The sequence below is a fragment of the Danio rerio genome, chromosome 5 (genome assembly GCF_049306965.1).
Source record: "Danio rerio strain Tuebingen ecotype United States chromosome 5, GRCz12tu, whole genome shotgun sequence".
Classification (NCBI taxonomy): domain Eukaryota; kingdom Metazoa; phylum Chordata; class Actinopteri; order Cypriniformes; family Danionidae; genus Danio; species Danio rerio.
In genome coordinates this window covers 37,384,177-37,409,267 of record NC_133180.1, presented here as the reverse complement: position 1 = coordinate 37,409,267, position 25,091 = coordinate 37,384,177, and the positions used below count along the sequence as shown (strand labels likewise).

Genomic DNA, 25,091 nt, shown 5'->3' with positions numbered 1-25,091 from the left:
ATTTCGGTCAACATACAATAAACATCCATCTTCTTCTCATCAGTGACATGCATCTGAACAGTCTCTGGATCAGTGCGTGTAAAGATTTTGGACATCTTTTTGGACACTTTTATTGCTTTTCAAACAGCTTGCTGCATTTATAAATCGCCCATGTCTTGAGGTTGTTCATTATAATGTGATTTATCTTCTATGCGTGATTTGATTACACAGGAAACACAGGACTGATTTTTCTAATCCCCATAGACAAGAATAAAGTAGTGACTGCAGGTGGAAGGTTAGTAGTGGAGTAAAAGTTCTGGTACAGCACTAAAAATGTACTCAAGGGAAAGTAAAAATACACATTTTAAAACTACTTAGTAAATTACAATTCCTTAGGAAAAACTACTCAATTACAGTCATTTGAGTATTTGTAATTTGTTTTTGCACCACTGATTGTCACACAGTTTACCTATGAATAATGTGTTGACAAAATTGTCTTATACATTAATTTGTTATTTAAGAATTTAGGGACAAAGTACTATAGAATATCAACCAGTTTGGTCAAAAGCAATCTAAAAGTATAGTCCGGATTTTAGACTGCAGTTTTCAACCTGTAATTTGTAATCAGTAACATTGGTTAGTAACCTACCATGCATTTACAAGCTTAAAAAATCAAGTTTATTAATTGACATTGATACATGTATTTCTACACACTATTAAAATGTGTTTTTGATTAAAAAGGTAGAACCTTAAAAGAACTTTTCTCTAAAATGTTCTTTGGGGAAGCCAAAAAGTTTCTTCTATGTCAGTGAGACCTCCACCCCCGCCTTATTCTGCGTATAGATCAGTGGTCAAAATCAATACACACAAAAAAAAAAACCTATTTCCCATCTTTTGTTCTGAGCAATGAGAGAGCAGCCGCAGAGCGAGGTGTGAGATGTAGGGTGAAACCGTTGAGTTTACCTGTTTGAAGTCACCAGGGGCCTTTGAGGACGAGCCCTTTGCTTTCTGTTTCATGCTCTTTGACTTAATTGTTCTGAGATTTTAGACAAAAGCTTAGCACCAAGTGTGTATCCTGTGTTTTGCATTTGTGTGCGTGCAATGCAGACTGTAAGACAGGAATGTGGAAACAGAGGTGGCGAAACCTTCATGTTTGTGAAAGAATGACATTGTAAGGTGTTATTAACCATTACGTCACCCTGCAGACCACTCAACACTGAATACACATTGGACATTTTAGTTTTCTACACTGTGCAAGAGCAATCAGCTGATATGTTTAGTGAAACTGAGTCTTAATAAACAAGAATTGACATTGATCTGATGATCAAACACAGTGATTTGGGCAGCTACTGAAATCACAATACTCATTAAAAGTCTGCATCTGATCCTATATGGTAAAAAAAACAACAACACATATTCATATATTTTTAAATACATTTTAAAACATAAAAAATAGCAAAAATATTAATATTAAAATATTTTTACATCAATGTATTTTCTATAAATACAATTTTTGACCATTTAAACAAAAATGTTTTATATATAGTTGAAGTCAGAATTATTAGCCCCCCTGTTTAATTTTTCCCCCAATTTCTGTTTAATGGAGAGCAGATTTTTTTCAGGACATTTCTAAAAATAACAGTTTTAATAACTCATTTCTAATAACTGATTTATTTTATTTTTGACAAAGTTATTAATATTTGACTAGATATTTTTCAAGACACTTCTATACTGCTTAAAGTGACATTTAAAGGCTTAACTAGGTTATTTAGGTTAACTAGGCAGGTTAGTTAAAAATAGCTTAAAGGTGCTAATAATTTTGTCCCTAAAATGTTTTTTTTTAAATTAAATCAGCTTTTATTCTAGCCGAAATAAAACAAGACTTTCTCCAGAAGAAAAAATATTATCAGACATATTGTGAAAATGTCTTTGCTCTGTTAATCATCATTTAGGAAATATTTAAAAAAGAAAAAAAATCAAAGAGGGGCTAAAAATTCTGACTTCAACTGTATATACAATGTTGGTGGTTTAACGCATTACATGTAATGCGGGTTTCGTAATGATATTACTTTTCTAGTAACAAGTGAAGCAACACCACTTTAAAAATTTAAGTAATAATATTTGAGTTACTTTTATTTGAGTTAATTCACTTTAAAATAAATTGCTGAATTAAAATGTTCAGTCACATTGAATCAGAACAGAAATGGAGACAGCAGAGCCTTACATTTCAGCCATGGAAATTTCTCATTATTTTGAACACATGGAAGAAAAGAAAAAGAGGATTTTCTGAAAGGACGGAGATTTTACTTATTAAGAGACAAAATGTACAAAAGTAGCAAATGCATTGCTTTAAACTTTCATTAACCTGTATTTACTGCATGTTGAGCTCTGGGGTCAGTAAGTTATCCAACATTCTTTTTTAACATATTTTTTAAAGGTAAATAAAGGTTATACAGTAGAGCTCCTCTGTTTAAAGAAGAAAGAAAAAAAATCCCCCTGCAAGTTCTAAAAGAGATCAAGTAAAAGTAACTCAAAATTAACGCAACACATTACTACTTACCATAAAAAAGTAACTAAATAACGTAACTAGTTACTTTTTTGGGGAGTAACTCAATATTGTAATGCATTACTTTCTTAAGTATTTTTTTCCGAACACTATATGTATGTATGTATGTATGTACAGTTAAAGTCAGAATTATTAGCCCTCCTGAATTATTTTCCTCCCTGGTTATTTTTTTCCCCAATTTGTTTTTAACAGAGAGAAGTTTTCTTCAACACATTTCTAATCATAATAGTTTGTTCTGTAGACCACTGAAAAAATAGCTTAAAGGGGCTAATAATATTGCCCTAAAATGGTTAATAAAAAATTAAATCTGCTTTTATTCTTGTCTAAATAAAACAAACAAGACTTTCTCCAGAAGAAAAAATATTATCAGGCATGCTGTGAAAATTTCCTTGCTCCGTAAGTTCGGAAATGTATTTTCTTCACCCTAAAATATAAAACAAATCTATATATTTCATTCAACAACACAGATAAAACATATTTAAAATGTAAATTATTTAAAGCCTCAAGAGATGATTAATGAATGACAGTGAAGTTGGTGGGAACTTATAAAGTGAGCTTATGAAAATGAATCATGGATTTATAAAAGCAAAAGTCTAGCAGTCGTTTTTTTTTCATATTGCTTGCTATTTATGAACAGTTTAACCACAAATATGATGCCTACAACAAAACAAGTAAATATTAACATGAATTTTGTATGTTTAAGTTTCACCCTTAACCTACTGCACACAGTTATACTATGTCGATTTTTAGCAGTTATGAACTCATTTTAATAATCACCTACTTGAGTCTTGAACTAAATCAGGCCACAACCATCACTGCACTTGATAAGAGCAGATACAATGGAATAGTTCACCCCAAAAAAATAAAATATATAAAAAAATAAAAATCTGTCATCATTTACTCATCCTCCACTTGTTCCAAACCTGGTTTGTTTTCTTTTATCTGTTGAACACAAAAGAAGATATTTTGAAGAATGTTGGAATGTTAAAGCCATTAACATCATATTCATTCATTTTCTTTTTGGCTTAGTCCCTTTATTAATCTATGGTCACCACAGCGGAATGAACCGCCAACATATCCAGCATTTTGTTTTATGCAGCGGATGCCCTTCTTGCCGCAACCCATCACTAGGAAACATCCACACACACACACACACACACACACACACACACACACACACACACACACACACACACACACACACACACACACACACACACACACACACACACACACACACACACACACACACACACACACACACACACACACACACACACACACACACACACACACACACACACACGTTTGTTTTTGTGAAAAGTGGGGACATCACATAGGTTTCCATTCATTTTATGCAGCCCAAGCCGTATATTGTATTGCCCTCACCCCACCCCACCCCTAAACCCTACCATCACAGGAGACTGTGTGCAGCATTACTCTCCGATTAAACTCATTCTGTAGGATTTATAAGCATTTTGAGAAATGAGGACGTCACCAATGTCCTCATATTTCACCTCCTTTTTGTAATACCTGTGTCATACCCATGTCATTATACAGATTTGTGTCCTGATATGTCACAAAAACACGTACACACACACACACACACACACACACACACACACACACACACACACACAGTCAATTTTAGCATACCCGATTCACCTTTAGCGCATGTCTTTGGATTTTGGGGGAAACCAGAACACCTGGAGGAAACCCACGCAAACACGATGAGAACGTGCAAACTCCACACAGAAATGGCAACTGACCCAGCCAAGGCTCGAACCATCGACCTTCTTGGTGCGAGGTGAACGTGCTACCCACTGTTCCCCAGCGTCACCAACATCATATATGACTTTGTCATTTTTATATGGATGTCAATCGATGCTGGTTTTACAAATCTCTTCAGATGAGAAAAAATCATAAAAGTTTAAAACCGGCATCACGGTGGCGCAGTGGGTAGCATGATCGCCTCACAGCAAGAAAGTTACTGGTTCGAGCCCCGACTGGGTCAGTTGGCATTTCTGTGTGGAGTTTGCATGTTCTCCCCGTGTTGGCGTTTGTCTTCATCCGACTGCTCCGGTTTTCCCCCACAGCATGCGCTATAGGTCAATTGAATAAACTAAATTGGCTGTAGTGTATGTGTGTGCATGTGAGAGAGTATGGGTGTTTCCCAATGCTGGGTGGCAGCATGGAAGGGCATCCGCTGTGTAAAACATATGCTGGATAAGTTGGTGGTTCCTTCCACTGCGGCAACCCTTAATGAATAAAGGAACTACGCCAGAGGAAAATGAATAAACAAATAAAGTTTAGAACCATTTGAGTGCAAGTAAATGTTGAAGACCTTTTCATTTTTGACTGTCCCTTTAATTAAACACCTGCGAATAGACACTAGAGGGCACTGCACACCAACTAGGCCAAAACTGCAGTTCGGGTCACTCGTTATGGCAAGCCGTTTTTACATCTTATTAATAACCCATAGTAGTATCTATTTTTATGCTATCAGTACTTATTTTTTAGATACTAGTATCTTTTCCATTAAGTACTAGTGCCTATTATTTAGATACTAGTGCGTTTGTTTTTTAAATATACTAGTGCTTATTCATTATACACTATTTATTTATTTATTAAATACTAGTATTCATTCATTACCTATTAAATAGATACTAGTACCCATGTATTACTAGTACTTATTCATTAGATGCCAGTTCTTATTTTAACAGGTATTAAATGAGTACTAGTATCTAATGAGAAATACTAGTGTCTAATGAGTAAGCACTATATTTAAAAAAAAAAAAAGCACTAAATAATAGGCACTAGTATCTAATGAGTAATTACTAGTACTTAATGGAAAAGATACTAGTATTGACAAAGTACAGTAGTCTCTCGCTTTAACATGGTTCACTTTTTTGTGGCCTTGCAGTTTCGCTGATATTTTCGTGCAATTTGACATTTTTCTACAGCGCATTGTGTCCTGTATCCTGATTAGCGCATTGTGTTCTGCGTCCTGATTGGCTGTAGACCATTGTTAATCAATCTCCTCACTGCCGTGTCTCCTGTGCAGTACAGAATGAGTTCAGCTTGCCAAATTGACATAAATCTTCCATCGCTAGCAGTGTGACTCTGAAGTGCTGTACTGTATGTTTGCAAGTTTTCTCACCAAAATGTTCGTGAAACGTTCTGTACCGTCAAAGGCACCCATGGTAGCACCCGAAATACAGAGGATGATACTAACCATTGAACAAAAATTTTTAACTTCTGGAGGTTAAAGGAAGGAAGAAGTTATGAAATGGAAGGAGCCATTATGAAATAAATAAAGATTAAATAGTTTTGATCTTTGGTTTCATTCTATAATAGTGGACTTATTTTTCTAGGAAGGTTTAAAGTTTAAGAGTGATTAAACAAGAGAGAAAGGTGTGAAAATGTTAATGTATATCTGAGGAAAGTGTATCAAGTTTTTAGTGATGGGTTTTACAGCCTTAAACATCCATAGCAGGGCTTTTCAAACTGTGGGTCGTCACTCACTATTGGGTCAGTGAGGAAAGGTGGGTCGCGAAACGTCACTTAGCTGCAGCTATTTACATTGCGGTGAATCAAAACCAGTACGATAATGAGCAAACGACTCTTTAGAGACGATTCTGTTTTTCAAATGAATCATTTAGGTTGAAACACATGAGCTGAAACAATCTGAATCAGTATTCATTGAATGACTGAGTCAGATTCATTTGTGTTGAACTGTTACGTGTCTACGTCAAGAGTGTGCAGCACTCATGACTGCAGCCGTGAAGTGTTTGGTAAAATTAAAAAGTTTTTAAAACTAAAGGCGTCGCAGACTTCTGATATATCTTCAGATCAAGCCAAATCTAAAAAGGAGCCACAAAGAAAATATGATCAGTTCTACCTCAATCCCAGTTTTATTGCCGGCAGAGGTCCAGAGGGTGAGGAAGTCCTGCATTGTCTTGTATGCTTAGAAAAGCTTGCAAGTGCTAACATGAAACCCTTAAAACTTAAACGACACCCGAAAAAACATTCTGAATATGTCAACAAAGGTTGATCATATTCTCTTCTAAAAAAAGAAGAGTATCTTCGTCAACAAAAAATGATCACAGTTACAGCCAGCATCCCAAAAGCACTTCGAGCCTCATTTAGTCCATATCAAATCACATAATCCAAAAAGCCAAACACCATATATTTTTGAGTGCTTTGAATGGATACATTTTTTACCCATTTTTCAATATTAAAATATTATGCTGGGTCTTGAGACTGAATTACTTGCCAAGGTGGGTCTTGGAATGAAAAAGTTTGGGAACCCCTGATCTATAATATATGTAAAACATAAAGCTGACCACACAGATTTCACCTATCGTGGGTTATTTTTAGAATGTGAAATAACTCCCACAAATAATGAGGGACTACTGTACAAGTAACATGAAAATAGATACTAATATGGGTCAAATGTCAAAACAGCTTGCCGTACACTCATTCTCTTTCACCGTGTACAGTTAAATAAAACCAAGCTTTCAAAAACAATTTAATAGGACATAAAAATTTACAAAAAGGAGCAAAATATCTTATGTACATATATACAGTCCCTGTGTAGTTTACAAATATACATTATCTTCAGTAAAACAGGACTACATACAGTATAAAGTCACTTACCTACAAAAACACTCGTATCTAAAAAACAAAACACAAACACCGGTACTGAAAACTTAAACAATCTGTCGATTGGATGTGTTATTGAAGGGAAGAAATAGAGTATGAGAACACATTCAGAGTCTGCAGTTTAGTTTTTTCCCATGTGGAAGACGCTGAGGAAACCTGAGGGCAGATTAGCAGCTCTCTTCAGAAAGTTCCCGATAATTCCCATGGCTCCTTTTATTCCGAGACCTTTGAACACACAATAAAGCAGTTTGTTCTCACTGTGAGGATCTGGGATCTGATTCCTATTAACTCAACTACACTGGTATAATTCAGTCTTTCTCTGAGATCCAGGATCCTGAACTGTCAGTGAAGGAGAATCTGAAAGGCTATCAGAGGAAAATAGATGCAAATGTTCAGAACGGAATCCAGTGCTGACACCCCATTTTGAAAATGAATATTTGTATCCATTTCTCAGTGAATATAGGAAATGTATTTTGGTGCATTTAAGCAAAACAGATTTATTAAAGACATATATTTATGAAAACAATATTTTATTCACCAAACATATTTAGAAATAGAAAGAGAAAACAATTCAATTCAAGAAAAAAAATATGGCAGAATAAATATAAACTACAAAAATTTTACATTTTATATATTTCCTTTTTTCTTGATTTACTTTATTTTTGACAAATATTTAATATTTTTCCCCAACATATACATTCTGGCAACTGTATATGCACAAATATAATATTGTATAGCTTCCTATTAAAATATGAATTTAAAAGAAAGATTTTTGAGAGGTGTACTTGTATATGCTGAGCACTGTACCTGCTGTTTACTGTGCAGTATATCCTGAACACTACACATTTCAGCTCAGTAAGATGTCTCAGAAGTTATAGTGGACTATTTTGAAATGGTGTTTTATTTAAAACTGAAACCCTAATGAATACTTATATGAATACCTATTTAATAAACACTTATATTCATCAACATGAGTGTGGGCACACTGTAAATTTAAATTTGGTGTTAGAAAAATGATTACAACATTCAACAAACTGAATAAAATCGAATGTTTTGTAAGTCCTCCTTGATATTTTAGGTAGATCATGATGTTATTTCATGGTTTCACCTAACAATCATTAGGGTATACAGATTTTTTGACCTTTAAAATTAATTTGTTGGAACATTTCATTTTAAAGCAAGATTCTGAAAAGGTTGTAGCTCACTGCTGCACATATTTAAATGAAATGTCTTTCTATTCCCAAAGATGATGTTGAATAAAGTGGATTTGTTTAAATGCACCAAAATATATGATCTGCTCACTGAGAAATGGATCAAAATAACTCATTTATGCTGTGCACTGTATACAGTTAACGACAAAATGATTAGCATTCCTGGGAAACTATAAATCTTTTTTTCCAAATGTTTTACAACTGCTGTTTAACAGAAATACTTTTTCAACACATTTCTAAACATAATAGTTAAAATATCTCTTTTCTAATAACTCATTTCTCTTGTCTTTGCCATGATGACAGTACCATAATTTAGAGTTATTTTGCAAGATACTGATACCTAAACTAGGTTAACTACACTGTAAAACCCAAAAAGTGAAGGTAACTCGAACCATTTGAGGAAACGGATTGCAACAAACCACACTGAAAAAAGTGTTGCATGCAGAACTATTGCAAACAATTCATTTGTGTTCAATTTAAGCAAACAAATTAAATTTAATAATGTTTAACTTAATTCGTTTGTTTAAATTCAGCCTAAATAAATTGTTTACAACCACTTAACGTGAAAAATTAAGTAAATCCAAGCAATTATCTTTGAATAATTTTTTTCAGTGCATTTAATTAAAAAAAAAATCCAAATGAGTACTGTGAACTTAATCTATTTGAGTAAAGAGAACTCAAACCAACTGAGTACTGTAAAACTCAATAAGTTAAGGCAACTCAAACTGTTTGAGGAAACCGATTGCTACAAATTATTTGAGTTAAAAAATAATCTATATGAGGACTGTGAATTTACCCCCTTTAAGTTGAAGTAATAAGGCGTTTAATGAACTCATTACCTTCAACACTGAGTTCAAAACTCTTTTCATACGAGAAGAAATAACTTTCAGCCAATTTTGAGTTAACTGCACTCATTTCATTTGATAAAGTGGACTGTTGGGTTTTACAGTGTAGGCAAGTCACTGTAGAGGTTTGTTTTGTAGCTAATCGAAACAATCTAAATACAATTCTTAAAGGGTGCTAATAATATTGACTTTAGAAGTTTCTCCCAGCGAAAAACTTACTATTTACTTAAGAAGGCTTTCTCCAGAAGAAAAGGAAATACTGTTAAAATATCCTTGCTTTGTTAAACAACACTTGTGTATTATTTGAAAAAGAATTAAAACTTCACAGAGGGGTTATATACACCCTATATATGTACAGTGCTCAGCATATATAAGTACACCCCTCACAAAACTCTCTTTTAAATTCATATTTTAATAGGAAGCTGTACAATATTATATTTGAGCATATACATTAGATTAGTCAGCACTGAAGCCAAATCTGGAGCTTATCTAACAAAATGACTTAAATAACGCTCCAAAAACTAGTACAGCCAAATTTATTTGTTATAGAAAAATAGTAAATACAAATTTTAAAAAAGAGGAAAAATCAAGAGAAGCAAAAAATTTGAATTATTCAGTTGAAATTTTGTAGGTTGCAAATTATTTTGCAATATTTTGCTTTAATTTAATTGTATTATCTTTCAATTTCTAAATATGTTTGGTGACTAAAATGTTATTTTTAATATATAATATAATAATACATATATCTGTTTAATAAATGTTTAGTGTAAATGCACCAAAATACATAGCCTAGATTCACTAAGAAATGGATATAAATATTCATTTTCAAAATGGGGTGTACTCAATTATGCGGAGCACTATATATATATGCATGCTAATTACTGCAAAACAGTATTCTAATCCAAACACTTCTAGTCCAACCGTTTTAGTGCTGCCTTTATCTACTGTTGAGGAGCGCTGCTGCCCCCTACAGAAGATGTAGGGTATTTCATATTCAGAATGATGAGGGATACTAAAAAAAAGCATTATGAAGGAACCATCAAATTCAGTGCCTGAACATCTGCACAGAGATAAAGCGTAAAAGAACCAATCCAAACGAGCAAATCAAGCTGAACATCACTATCCTGTCCCGAACGCTGTGACTTAAAAACAGGTACTGTACATCCTTGACTGTGTGTAAAAGATGAGAGATAACTGAACATAGATATTCTGCTTTAAATACAATGCCATTATCAGTGCTTATTTAGAATAGACTGGTACACAGGTTCGCTATGCGTGTGCTGTTGAATGTAAAGATTGAGTGTCTGCTGCATAGAAACACAGTAGAGTTTCTCACTGGAAGAAAAATAAACACTTCTGTTTGCAGTTCCAGTCCCTGAAAACACTGCAGCTTCACTTCTTCCATGCGCACGTGTGTGCGTCTGTGTGTTTGAGTCTATTTGAGACACACACACACACACACATAGTCTCTCAGCTCATCTAGTCACATAAACCAGTTTTCTAGAACTTTTTTTAAAGTCTGCTTTGGTGTGTAAGGGCTGACAGAGGGTGTTTTGGGTACTGATCTGTGCATGTGTTCAGGTTTGGTATCAGGTGTGTCCTGCAGACGGGGCGTCCCCCAGCCGGATACTGCCCAGGAAGGTGGTGTGGTTGCTCATGGAGATGGAGGTGTCCTCGTATACCATGCGAATGGAGATTCTCTGACGAGCTCGTAACAAACACACTCCGGCTGTGTAGCAGGTGTTGAACTTGCGCTGGCCGGTTTCGATGCTTCTGGTGCAGCGTAAGAACGGAGTTTTGTCCACCATCACCTCGTAACTGGCAATGTCGGTGAAATTCAGGTAATATACCTGGTGCAAACACACACACAAAGCGCATTGGGGCTTTTAATGTTGCTGTGGTATATTTGTGAAACGCATGCTGTATATGTGTATGTGTGTGTGTGTGTGTGTGTATAAGCAGTAGAGTCCAGGGACTGTACTCACTTCTACCTGACTATATATAAAGTATGTTCCGTCAAGTAGGACCTCCAGCTCTCCAGAGCGCGAGTGCATTTTAAACACTCTCTGGTGGATCGAGATCATCCTCCAATTCTTCAGCACACCTTCTGACAAATCTCACAGACAGACACCAGTAAATACTCAATCATCTGTTGTGACTGTAGCGACACACACACACACACACCAGGGCTCAACTGTTGAGAGCTTTTTAATATAAACTGACATTTTCATAAAAAATTCTAATTTTCAATGATCAATAAACTTTAAAAAAAGAAAAATGCCTTTTACACTCTTATTATAATACAGTATTACACTATTTACACTATTATTAAAATATTTTTCATATATTAAACATCTTTATGCTAAAGTATTTCAAAGTGTATCCTTGTGATTCAAAGCATCATTACTTCAGTCATTAGAGTGACAGAATCTGAATAATTTAATATGCAGATTTGGTATTTAAAAAACATCTGATGTTATTATGAATGGAATAAACGATCAATTATCAGTGGAAACTGACACAAATTTCTGTTTGTAATTTTTATGTGAGCAGAAAGTTCTAAAAAAACGTTATTAGTGTTTATTTTTTCAAATTTAATATGTGAACTTGGTTCAATCACACAAAAGCTTAATACAGGGTTTCTGCAGGTTTCATCAAGTCAAATCTAAGACTTTAAGACCTTTTTAAGAACATTGGGAATGAAATTTCAGATTTACATTTTTTTCTGGCCCAGTTAAAACATTAAAAACATTATAAACAAATGTCATTGTAAGGATGATAATTAAACCATATTGGGATATAGAGTTAATAAATAAATGTTTGTTAAAGGTTTTATTGAGATGGATTGGTGGTGACTGGATGTGTGTTGGCCCGATTAGGTGACTTTACGTGGACAGAGGAAAATTAAGACCTGTTTAAAATGATTCAGGACCAACACAATATTTCAGTGAATTCAAGACTTTTAGGGCCTAAAATTCTATTTTTGAAATGTAAGATATTTTAAGACTTTTATTAGGCCCTGAAGACACCCTGTTACATAAATAACCTTAAGATTGATGTATGATCTGTTAAGATGAGACAAATCTGGAATCACATGAATTTTAAAATCTCCTTTTATTATTTTTTATTTTTTAGAAAATTCTTTTAAAATTGCCCCAATTATGTTCCTACTTCATAGCAGTATAAATTATGACGAATCACAAATTATGCTTTTTTTTATATATTCACAGTAGGACATTCACAAAATATATTCTTAATAAATATCTACTTTATATTGTAATGTACCTGTGAAATAAGTTTATGACACAGGGTCACATATGTCACTGCTGTGTAAAAGTATTTATTTAAAGAAAAAATTTCTGACTCAAAACGTCTGACTGGTACTTTTTCCATGAAATATACATTTCTAACAAAGTACACATATTATGGCCAGTGGACCATCCTTACAGCTGAGCCCTTCATACAAAGAAGTCAAAACAAAAACAAAAAAGCATTTCTTTATGAGAAGGATCATTATTTAACTCTTACCTTCTTTCACTTGGATAGTGGTTTCTTGACCTTGAAGATGCACCACAGCTGGCTGCAGAAACATCAAACACATTAAAAAATCTATTATATCTTTGCGCACACTCTGAAAAGCATGATGAAAATGTGCTTGTGTCCATAAAAGGTCCCCTGAAATTAAACTAAGGTTATTTTTTATGTTAATATCAGTATTATGCTAGTATGCTCCAAAATAGTGACAAAATTCACATATAGAAGATATAAAACTGATATAGATATGTAAAGTTTGTAGTTTGTCACTTTCACCTAAATGGATCAATGGTTTTATTCACAACAACCTATACTAGTTTCTTATCACATCATAACAAATTAAATGCTCTCTAGTATATGACATGCCCCACCCCCTTCAAGACGCTTCTCTTTTGCTTTTCATTTGATGCGCTTAGGCTAAACCATTCTTACAGGCAGAGTGGTGATGAAATAAAACTCTATTGGCTGTTTTTTTTTTTAAAGGGGAGGAGCTACACAATGTCCCACCCTCTATTCATGTTTTGGTTGAGATTACTTGAAACATCGAATAAAAATGCACATTTTAAAGCATTTCACAAGACCTTTAATCTACACTCCCTAATATCATCTCTTTTATATGGAGTCATGTGCAGTGTGTCTGTGGAGATGAACACACATACCTGTGCCTCTCTGTGTTTGCCTTTCTCACCACCTGTTAACACAAGGGGAAGGGGAAAATTAGATGGGTTTAGTGTCTGTTAAGTGACAAATTATTGTGATAAACTTTGAATCATGTAATTGTAAATGTCAAAGCTGTTTTGTGTATAATCCCTTCACAGCAGGAGTGAAGGCTTCCACACATCTTTACAACTAGCAGAGCTGAACAAAACACTGATGACCAGCGTGAAAGACATTCAGGACAAGTGATGGATTTTACACGACTGTTTCAGACAACAGGTTTATCATTTCCATGTGCTTTTAAGTGCAAATGTGTGAACGTTTGGGCTATTTAAAACCAAATGTAAGCAGTTGTGAATGCGAGAAATACAAGATGTATCGTTTTTAGCACACAGTTCAAAACAACCCATTTGGAGTTTTGATATTTATTATACATTGTATATTTACATATATATATTTTTCTTTTATGTCTTCTTGAAGAAAAGTAGTGAATATGACATTTTACCTTCTTGATCACAAATCATGTTGCACTGCTTGTTTACTTCAACCTTAAAATACTTCTTTTACACAATATTGTTCTGTCTATGTACTTGTATAGTCTGTCTTAGGTTGTGTGTATTTACAGAATGTGCATAGTTAGTAGTTAGCATAGTTAGATTACCACTTTGATATGTTAGTTATATATAGGTTTAAAATACGTCCAGTGTTGTGTTTAGAATTATGATTATGTTTATTTATGTAGCACTGTAGTCCTGCAAGACACAACATTTCATTCCACTGTATATCTACATGTGTAGCGGAATGACAATAAAAAGCACAACTTTAACTTGAACTGGCATCTCTATTATTATACTGGGTCAGTGCATTTTGTTCCTGAATGGAAAAACAATTGTTTTTCTAACAAGGATTATTACATGGCTCTCTGGAAAACTTGGTCAAAATGAATGCTTTTTCCCCTGATAGCATAACCAATTAAACAGGCTCAATTAGATACTTATAAATAGCTTTATATTTAATTAAATGGCTAATAAATGATTACAGCTCAGATCAATGTCTTGTATCTCGCTGTTCTGTCAAGTAACAGAGTAATGCGTTTCTCCTCATGCTGGGATTTTGATAAGCTGGTCAGGTTTTGTTCTGTGATAAAAACCAGCAGGATGTACATTATTCCTTACTTAATCTATATTTATTTTTATTATAAAGAGGATTCTACTATATCAAAACTGGAACAAAACTAGTGAAATACATCTTGGTCTCAAAAATGATTAAACTACAAAATAACATGCTTAGAATAACACAAAAAATCGGCACTGATAGCCTTGTGGGTAGTGTGCCGACATATAGAGCCACTGTGCTTCTGGAGTCCTGAGTTCATGTCCCAGCTCACAAACCTTTCCCAATCATTTTAGCTTATATCCTGTTATTATAAATGGCAAAAATGAAACAACTAAATTGAAAATTTTAAACAATGAATTCCTATGGACTACAAAAACACGGCACTGCAATGCAGCCCCATCATTTAAACCATGGGTCTCAAACACAGCTGATCCAAATAATCAAGGGGTTTGAGACTCTTTTGAACAACTTAATTATTTGGATCAGCTGTGTTTGATTAGGGTTGGAGCAAAACTGTGCAGAGCAGCGGCCTTCCAGGAATTGAGTTTGAGACCCATGGTTTAAACTGATTTTGCTCTGCTGCTTCACTCTAGATGTGAAGTGCTCGCTTTGACTGTATGTAGAGGCAGGTGTCAGTCTTAACCTGAAGGTCCCTGAGGTCCAGGTGGTCCTTGTGGTCCAGGTGGTCCTTGTGGCCCAGGAGGGCCGGGTGGGCCAGAGGGACCCATGGCGTTGCTGCCTGGAATTCCTGGGATCCCTGGTATTCCAGGTGGACCCTGTGGACCAGGTGGCCCCGGAGGTCCAGGAGCACCAGGGGGCCCTTTCTTGCCTAAAGACATAAAGAGAGAGAGAAAGGAAAGCAAGATCAGTCTCCCATAAGCTGAAACATTGAAAGCACTTAGAAACAACTGATGAGAAGCAAAACAAAGCTCCTAAAACTGCCACTCAATTTTCAAATAACAGCGAGAGGATGATGAAATTACCTTTTTTTCGCTCGCCTTTCTTTTTTCCATTAGTTTCTGGATGAGGAATAAGCAGAAGGAAGAAAGACAATCAGTTGGAAATGTATCATTTTACATTCACAAATCACACATGCAACAAAATGTTCCTCTTGAAATCCTGTTTCAGATTCCAGAAAAAGCGGATGATTTATTCCAAGAGATGGTTTATTTGCTTCAAAGTGGCTAAATTGATAATGACGCTCACATGACCACAGAAAAACAAACCCATGTGTAATTTGAAGGACAATTGCTTCTGCTGCTGTCTACAAATACACACATGCACACGCACACGCACACACACACACACACACACACACACACACACACACACACACACACACACACACACACACACACACACACACACACACACACACACACACACACACACACACACACACACACACACACACATTTCAGTACTAAAGCAGCATTGGATCCTCTAACATCCACATGTATAATGTTGATAACATATGTGAATGAACAATCTATAATACAACCGATCAAACACACAAGCAAATCTACATTTGTATAATCAGAGCTTATCAGTGATGAACAAGTAGGACAAAGACTTTTATAGCTAAAGTCTAGGGTAAACACCCACACGCACAGGGGACTTCACATAGAGATAATGACTTTCATACTGTACAGACTGTATTTTCTATCCCCCTACCCAAATTGACCAACAATTTAAGTCCCCACTGTGCTACAAGTTCCCTTGAGTGTGTGCATTCAGGTTTAAGTCCTCACTGGGATTTAAAAACGAGCACACATACACTCACACACACACACACGCACACACATAAACTCTCAGGAGACGGATCTGTGTTCCTAAGGCCTGAGGTCACTCTTGTGTTTGTGTTGGCTAGTATTCGGGGGTCTTTTTTTTTCGTAATAAAACTACTTCAGCTCATTTGTAAATGACTGCCGCTTTCATTGTGTTGTCTGGTGGGCTTCGCACGCGATATCTCTTTTTCTCAAAACACAGAATATCAAAACTGGAGACAAACAACTTGCTGCCTTTAATCTTTTCCTGTAATCGTTCTTTTTTTCTCATTATATGAAAATCAACTAGAGTTGAAAGAAAGACCAATATGCACTTATATGAAATCAAACACGAACAACCAAAACCAAACATGACACACAGAATAAGCATGCAAAGAACTTGACCTGCCTTCAGTGGCGCTCTGCAGAGCTCCCCGTCTTCTTGAGAAAACAATCAGGAGTGAACTCAGCGGACAGTTATTTCAACACAAACCCTGCATCTTTTACACATGCCAGCTGCAATTCAGTTCAAGCAGCTGCAAATGCCAGGTGCAACCAACACTGCGCTTTCCCTGGCCATGAAAAGTGGAGGGTTTAACATAGCTGATCAATTAAGTCTTGATTTTGTATTCAATTGAGTCTATTTTTAACACTTTTGTGAATTTCAAAGAAAAACAAAAAGCACAGACTAATGGTGTGCAATATTGACAGATCTCAACATCAGACTGCTTCTTACTCATTACAGCACATGTACAGCATACCTCTCCTGCTTGTTTGTATACAATAACTGATCCTTGAGCTCTGTCATGTTAACAGCTTGTAGAAAAGTCTCATTGGGGCTGTGGCTATTTGCCCTTAATTGTAAACAGAATTCTTGTATCCTGTATTTTTCTCAAAATTTTTCTCAAAAATTGTATTTATTTGCATATTTGTGTATATTTTTAAAGGTTTTGGCTGGAATGGCATCCGCTGCAAAAAACATATGCTGGATTGGCAGTTTATTCCGCTTTGGCGACCCCAGATTAATAAAGGGACTATGGCGAAAAAAAAAATGAATGAATGTATATTTTTACAGTCTTTCTATAGTGTTTTGGGCTCAGTGGTTAGCACTGTTGCCTCACAGGAAGGAGGTCGCTGGTTCGAGTCCCGATTGGGTCAGTTGGCATTTTTGTGTGGCGTTTGCATGTTCTTCCCATGTTCATGTGGCCTTTCTCCGGGTGCTCTCCCAGCAGCCACACAACATCACAAGACGTTAATATTAGGTTAGATTTAAGTCGTAACGTCAGGTGACCAAAAATCTGTTGAGCCAGCGTCTAACAACAAACATTATTCTGTCTTCCACAAACAACATCAAATGACGTTGATATTTGGTTGATTTTAGGTTGTGTTAGAAAGTAATCAGAATCTAACGTTGAGCCAACATCTTAAACCAAGTCATATTGACATTAAATACGGACATTTATTGGTCAGGTATGGCAACCAAAATCAAATGTCTGGTAGATGTCATAGTGGTAACTTCCACACAACGTCAAGCTGTAACATCTCGTTTGGTTGATTTTAGGTTGGACGTTGACGTCCGCCTCACGTTGGGATCTGATGTCAACCCGGTTTTCATTTCCAAACAAAATGCATTGTCCCCATGACATTGGGGTACAACGTAAATCTAACGTCATGTTGACATCCTGTGCCTGCTGGGCTGGTTTCCCCCACAGTCCAAAGACATGCGCTATTGTGTATGGGTGTTTCCCAGTACTGGGTTGCAGCTGGAGGGGCATTCACTGTTTAAAACATATGCTGGATAAGTTGGCACCTCATTCCGCTGTGGCGAGCCCCCTAAAGGCACAAAGCCAAAGGAAAATAAATGAATGGTGTTTTGTGTTATATGTAGGCTTCTAGTGTCTGAGAGTAACACAATTTCAATTCTCTGTATGCCTTGCATTTATCGTTAATAAATTTATAATGCAAACATTTATAGGAACTGACAATAAAACTAAAGATACATTGGCTAGTTTAGGCCTGTGTTTAAAAATAAATACACTAAACTGCATGCAAGTGGTAGCAAGGCTGTTTCAATGAGGGATTCACTAAATTTAAAATGATCTGTTATAAATGAAGCGATTGGCTTTATGAATTGATTACAGACATAACTGACAAAAAACTATATTGTGTCTAAAATGTAATACAATATTAACTTTTTGTTAAAACAATTAAAAGAAAAAAAAATCATATTCTTTAATCATGTTTACAACTAAAGTTTGGGAAAAAAAAAAACTCGTTTTATTACTAAAAAACAATACAGGGTTTTCTCTCTCTCTCTTGAGTTAAGCTTTATAATAGCTTCATCATGCAGTGAATGCTTTAAGAACGCTTCATTTTTTGCAAAGTTTGCGACATCATCATGATAGTCAGCTTGCACATTCTTCAAACATTAATGTTGATAGTATTGTAGTCTGTAAATATCACGCCACTGTAGCGCAGACAACTAATTTATAATAATTTATTTCAACTAAAAAAAAAAAAAAATAAAAAAAAAAATAAATATATATATATATATATATATATATATATATATATATATATATATATATATATATATATATATATAAAAAACTGTATAAAGGTGGCACAGTGTCTTAGTGGTTAGCACTGTCGCCTCACAGCAAGAAGGTCGCGGGTGCGAGTCCCAGCTTGACCAGTTGGCATTTCTAGGTGGAGTTTGCATGTTCTCCTAGTACTTGTGTAGGTTTCCTCCGGGTGCTCCAGTTTTCCCTACAGTCTAACGACATGCGCTATAGGTGAATTGAATAAACTAAATTGGCTGTGAATGACAATTTATGGGTGTTTCCCAGTGTTGGGTTGCAGCTGCAAGGGCATCCACTGAGTAAAACATATGCTGGATAAGTTGGCTGTTCATTCCACTGTGGCGACCCCTGAAGAATTAAGGGACTAAGCTAAAGAAAAAATAACTGAAAAAAATGAATACTGCATAAATCAACCACAATATACCCCAAAATAAATGATTTAAAAGGGACCTATTATGCAAAAACACAAAACACTGTGTTTAAACACAGTTGTGTGGCAACAGTGTATTAATTTAGCCAGCTAATCCACATCAATTTGCTAAACATAATTTAAACATCACCCTACATATTAGTAATCACTGGGTTTGTGAGATAATTGATCCTGTAAATTTACAGCAGTGATTTAACCAGTGTATGAACTCCCTCTGGTGGTGATGGTGAGCTTCAGAGAGAGATCACACAAGAAAAGCAATAGGACAATGAGCTTATGACTACATTTGAGACAATTTAGAGGTAAGAATCTTTCATGAGTATTTTTCTAAATGATCACAAATCACAGTAATGCTTAATTTAATCAGACAAGCACAGTATTGTGAGTTTTACTGGCTAAAATAGAAATCCATAAAACTGGTATGCATGTGTGCACGTGTGAATGTATACAAAGAATTCATAGGGAGGGCTCCTTGACGGTGGGTTTGTCTGTGTTTGTTTTAAATGGGAGAAAAAAACGAACGAGTGTTAAAAGTCTTTAATGAATGGAACAAATTAGCATCAAAGACAGACAATATTGGAACCATATTTCACAGCAAACATGCAGCTGCACACACAAACACACCGAACACCAGCTGTACATTCACAAAGTGCATGTTTATGAGGCCACAAAGTGAGTGAGTTTGTCTATGTCCATGTGCAAGTGTTTTGACCCTTGAATCTGTGAATTGGGAAGGAGACGGCATGACTTTTTGATCACAACGATGGATTAGAAATGGCTTCCTTATTGAATTACACACAGGCACTCACACACTATTTGGCAGTAGATGGAGCAACTTGTGCATCAAAACTAAATGCTTTGATTTTATACTAGAATCTAATCAATTAAAACGGGTTGTCAACATTTCATGGAAATGTAGTTTAACAGAATTAGAACCAAGTCATAAAAATCACGTAAAATATGAGTTATATTGTGCGCGCACGCTGTTCAAAACATGTTCAAAACACAGCGTTGAGTGAGGTCTGTATTCTTCAGCACACACATAAGAGCCGCATGCAAAATCCTATACATCTATATTCCAGTAAGTTATGGATTTCTTAACATCCATGCACTGCTGTCAAATATACAGAGATTTAAGCTCGGATTATTAAAAGCATGCTGTATCTGCAGAGTTCAAGACTGAACAGCGTTGTGATTCACCTATGAATACATGTAAATGTGCTTAGATTACTTCTAAGGGTAAAGCCAAGTGTGCTTTTCTCAGTAAACCCTGAAACACAATAATTGCCTTTTGTGTTTGCATTGATAACTTGCCAGAACGGGCATTTTGGCCAAGAAGGATTTGACCGTTCACACGCGCTCGCATTACCACAAGGTAATATAGAACAACTGTCTAGCGGTGCGATGGGGCTGTTCGCGACAATTTATGGTGGTAAAACAATACAAACCGCCCTAAGGCTTTCTATTCTTTTTTTTTTGCAACAGTGTAATTACAGTAAGTGCAGTTATACTCTCATTTGTAGGTTATGAACTCGGACAGAAAAAGTGAAACGAGAGTGTAACTGTAACACTGTAACCTAAAATGTAACTTTGTTTTGAGACATATTAATAATGGTGTATTTTTTTTATATAATGAGTCAAACTAGATGAAAACTGCTGATGGAATCACAATACTGAAATTGCACAGCATTGTTATAGTAGCTTAAACAAAATGAATTTTTTATTATTACAATTGATGACATTTTTAGAATTCTCTTTTTAGGAATGCATGCCATCAACTCATTAAAGTGTGTGTTGTATTCACTTTCTTTAATGCGCCAAAAATCCTTTAATTCACAAAATTTTTTTTAGGCTTGCTTGAGGTGGTTTTGGACGTGTGCGAAAAAGTGTTGCAAATAATAATACATTTTGACACAGTGAACATTACACCCATGTGACTAATCAGCTGTCTCCACCATTACTACAATCACTCTAGATGGAAAAAAACCTAGTTCGCATTTGAAATGTAGTGCCCTATCAAACAACAGGCGCAATAAGGCGCAAGACGTGTATGGTGCGATTTGTTGTTATTTTCAGACCAGCATAAAAAAAAAAAAACACTGCATCAATGCCTTCTTCATGTCGGGGGGCTTTTTCAGTTTATTTCAATTTGAATAATGTTATTATTATTAGCTGTATTATTTATTATCTGCATATTTATATTTGTTTGAATAAAAACAAGCTTAGATTTGTCCCCCTGTTGAGTTTTGGAGATGTATGCATCAGCATATGGGGCATGAGAATAGGACGTTTGTTTCAATATAGCTCAGTTTTTTTGAACACACTTCATTATTGTTGATTTATTCTTTTGCTGGAAATTAAAACTGAATATAGAAATAGTTTTGAAACAAATCTTGGCACTTAACATAACAAAATTAAATATGTAGGCTGATGAATGTTTTCAGTGCAGTGCTTATAATACCATTTCCTTTTCCATGAAGGTAAAGGAGTAAAGAGTAAAAGAAATATGAAGTAAAGAGGCCAAATGGAGGAGGCTCATTCTTTAGTCTCGTTCTGGTCTGTTGAACTGTTTTCTCGCTAGTTAAGCATTTAATTTTTCCTCTTACAAAGTCTGTCATGTAAATAGCAAATGCACCATGGTGTGACGCAACTGACTCTTAAAGGGAATGTGAGATGAGACTCTGATTGGTTTAATGCATGTTATGCTCAAAACACACCCAGAACTCATTAAGAGAATAAGAACAACCCTGTTAGACCATGCGCCGGGGCGCAAAGCGTATTTTTCCATCCTTACAATAGCAAAAGCTGATTCGGACACACCTTTAATTTATTAGACTTTGTGCGTAGATCATTAAAATAGAGCCCCTAGACTTTTTTTTGCAAACTTTGAAAGCATTTGCTTCATGCCATACAGGAAACCCAACTACACTAGAAAAGAGAAGCATGACACAACACTAAAAACAACAGATTCCACAGTGATCAGTGATTCCTTCTAGATATGACGTAGTTGGTGCAATGTGACACAGCCAATCCAGACAGTAAACTGATACATCATTTTATTTCTGATGAACTCCATGCACTATTAACACAATTCAGGACACATAGATTCACAGCAGTCACTTTTCTGCAGTCAGATTACAGCTATTGCAATGCAACGCAACAGAGGTAAAGGAAAAATGAGACTAAAATATGCCAAATACGTTACATTTTAATACTTATTATTGTATTATTCATGTCAGGGTACAACAATGTAATTTTACTTGAGCCTAAAGTGTATCATATGCTCCACTGTATAATGCTTTCCTGATCCACACACACGCACACACATGTACACACACACACATAATTAGCACATCTGGATTGTTAACTTCAAACTGGATTATATCATACACCGCATGTGTCTTGTTCATCAGTGAACTTGCTCCAGCGTCGTTTGCGATGGCATGTGTGTGTAGTCTGCGTGCGCGTTATCTGTGTTGTATCGGTATTTGCTTTGGCACACAACACACACAGGTGCAAAAAGCTGAAACAGTAGAGCTCCTGATCAGAGCCAGTGAGTGCAGAGCTGTAATCAAAGCCAAAACCACCTGCCAATCAAACGGCTGCCAACTGGAGCCAATCACGGCAGTGGAAAGAGGAGTAGGTAACTAAAAGCTACAGCCGGCCAATGAGAGGAAGAGAGAGAGAGAAAAGAGGGGCGCAATATCGGTTTGTTAGAAGCTACTAGAGTGGAAAAAAGGAGAGGGATTTCACATATAAACTACTGGTGCGCACAGCATAGCCCAATAATGAGTAAGATGGAAGGAATGAACGAGGGGGAGAAGGAGAGTGAGAGGTAGCCTGATCAAATGAAGGAAATGCATCTCGTTTTGAACTCGAAACCACATCAAAGTGAAAATGCTGGCAATCTCGCAGGCCTTATATATACACACACACACACACACGTATACACACTCACATGCACACTTAATATGAGCTCTACATTTCATGAATACCAACACACACAAAAGGTTTTCTTTTTTTACCTGAACGTTTGGTGCGATGAATGACTCTATCCAGGCCTCTTGTGTGTTCATCCCTCCATCTGCTCTGTGAAGATGAAGGAATAAGGGTTTTTTGAAATGCAGTACAGAAGAATGAAATTAATTCATGGAGCCGTTTCAAAGCATTTTAGAGTTTAACTCGAGTTTGAGTTCGAGCCAAGACATGATCAATGAAACTAATCCACTTCTTCATAAAATAAATGTCACCATGTAAAACTAAAACTACACGCATACAAACGCACACACCTCTCTGCTGACAGACAACACTCTGAACATAATGAACATAATGTGTGTGTGTGTGTGTGTGTGTGTGTGATGAGAAACCCTGTGGATTTACAGCAGTAAGACATTCCATTGGGATGATCCAGCACACAAACACACACACACACACACACACACACACACACACACACACACACACACAATCACATAAACTTAATGAATTATTTAAAAAGGAAATACTTTTCTTATCATTATCTCGCATATGAACAAAGTAATAGCACTGTAGGCCTAAAACACACACACACACACACACACACACACACACACACACACACACACACACACACACACACACACACACACACACACACACACACACACACACACAGACAGACAGACACACACAGCACGCACGCACAGCACGCACGCACGCACACACACACATACATAAGCAGAGAGTTTTTATGAATACATTTTAATGATCCTTTCTCTTATGATATCTTCATGTGCACTTCTATTTTTCTTCTTCTTTCCTCATGTTTAAATTTTCTTCTGTATTCCAATTCAAACTCCTTCCACTTCTACCATCTCTTGTTCCATTTCTTCCTCATTTCCTACAATTTTTGCACTCCCTGATATTTCTTTTATCAATTTTTCTATTTTAATTGCTTTTCATTCTTTCTTTTTCTTATTCCTTCACTCCTTCAATTTTTTCCCCTTTTTCTTTCCTTTCAAAATTTTTCTTTCCTTTCTCAATCCTTTTCCTTCTTTCTTCCTCTCATGTCTTCTTAGGTAATAGGTTTCTTATTTCCTTCAGTTATTTCTTCCAACCCAACATTTTACATTGTTCCTTTCATTTTCTTTCTTTTCATTTTTGCTTACTTCCTGATTTTCATCCTTCCAAATGTTTTTTTTCTTTTTTTTCTTTCTTCCTTTTTTACTTTCATTTCTTTCCACCTTCCTACATTTCCCCTTGTTCCTTCCCTATTTAGATTCCTTTTTTCACTTTCTAATAATTCTTTTGGTCACACTTCACAATAAGGATTCAATAGTTATTGCATTTACTAGGGACCCTCCGGTCGATCGGCCGGACTTCACTGCAGTTTACTGAGTGCAAACACAGACGAGCAATCTGCTGATAAATCAACTGATTTTCCTGACTTTAAAATGCTCCAGAGTTCATGTGTCTGTGTTTGCACTTGGTAAAAAGTGGGCAACTGATGACCTTCACAGCCAATCACTGTCATTTCTAGTGAATACTATGGCAAATGAGTGCTGTTTAAGAACGTGCTCAACAGCGCTGCACGTTGCAACGCGTAGTTACATTTTTTGAGAGGTGCACGTCAAAGGTCTATGCGTCAGCGCCGTAGCATACGCCAGCGTTTGACGCAGAAGTATAAATCAGCCTTTAGGGTGCTTTCACATCAGTGGTTCAATTCATTTGGTCAAAGTTTTAATGCATTGTAAAAGGTGAA

General features: G+C 35.8%; 1 protein-coding gene across 6 annotated transcripts in view; it reads right to left on the bottom strand.

The window, feature by feature from the left end:
- Positions 1 to 7,063: 7,063 nt before the first annotated feature.
- eda (ectodysplasin A) overlaps positions 7,064 to 25,091 on the bottom strand; it is a 63,771-nt gene continuing 45,743 nt past the window's right edge. The window contains exons 2-9 of one of the 6 annotated variants that reach the window (XR_012406151.1): positions 23,377 to 23,440; positions 15,557 to 15,592; positions 15,217 to 15,402; positions 13,460 to 13,491; positions 12,795 to 12,846; positions 11,252 to 11,382; positions 10,603 to 11,116; positions 7,064 to 7,435 (exon numbers count right to left, since the gene is read on the bottom strand). Coding sequence is in view for 4 of the 6 variants with exons in the window: in NM_001115065.1 (NP_001108537.1) it covers positions 10,856 to 11,116; positions 11,252 to 11,382; positions 12,795 to 12,846; positions 13,460 to 13,491; positions 15,217 to 15,402; positions 15,557 to 15,592; positions 23,377 to 23,440 (762 nt within the window). In the remaining 2 variants the exon portion in view is untranslated. 6 annotated transcript variants of the gene reach the window in all.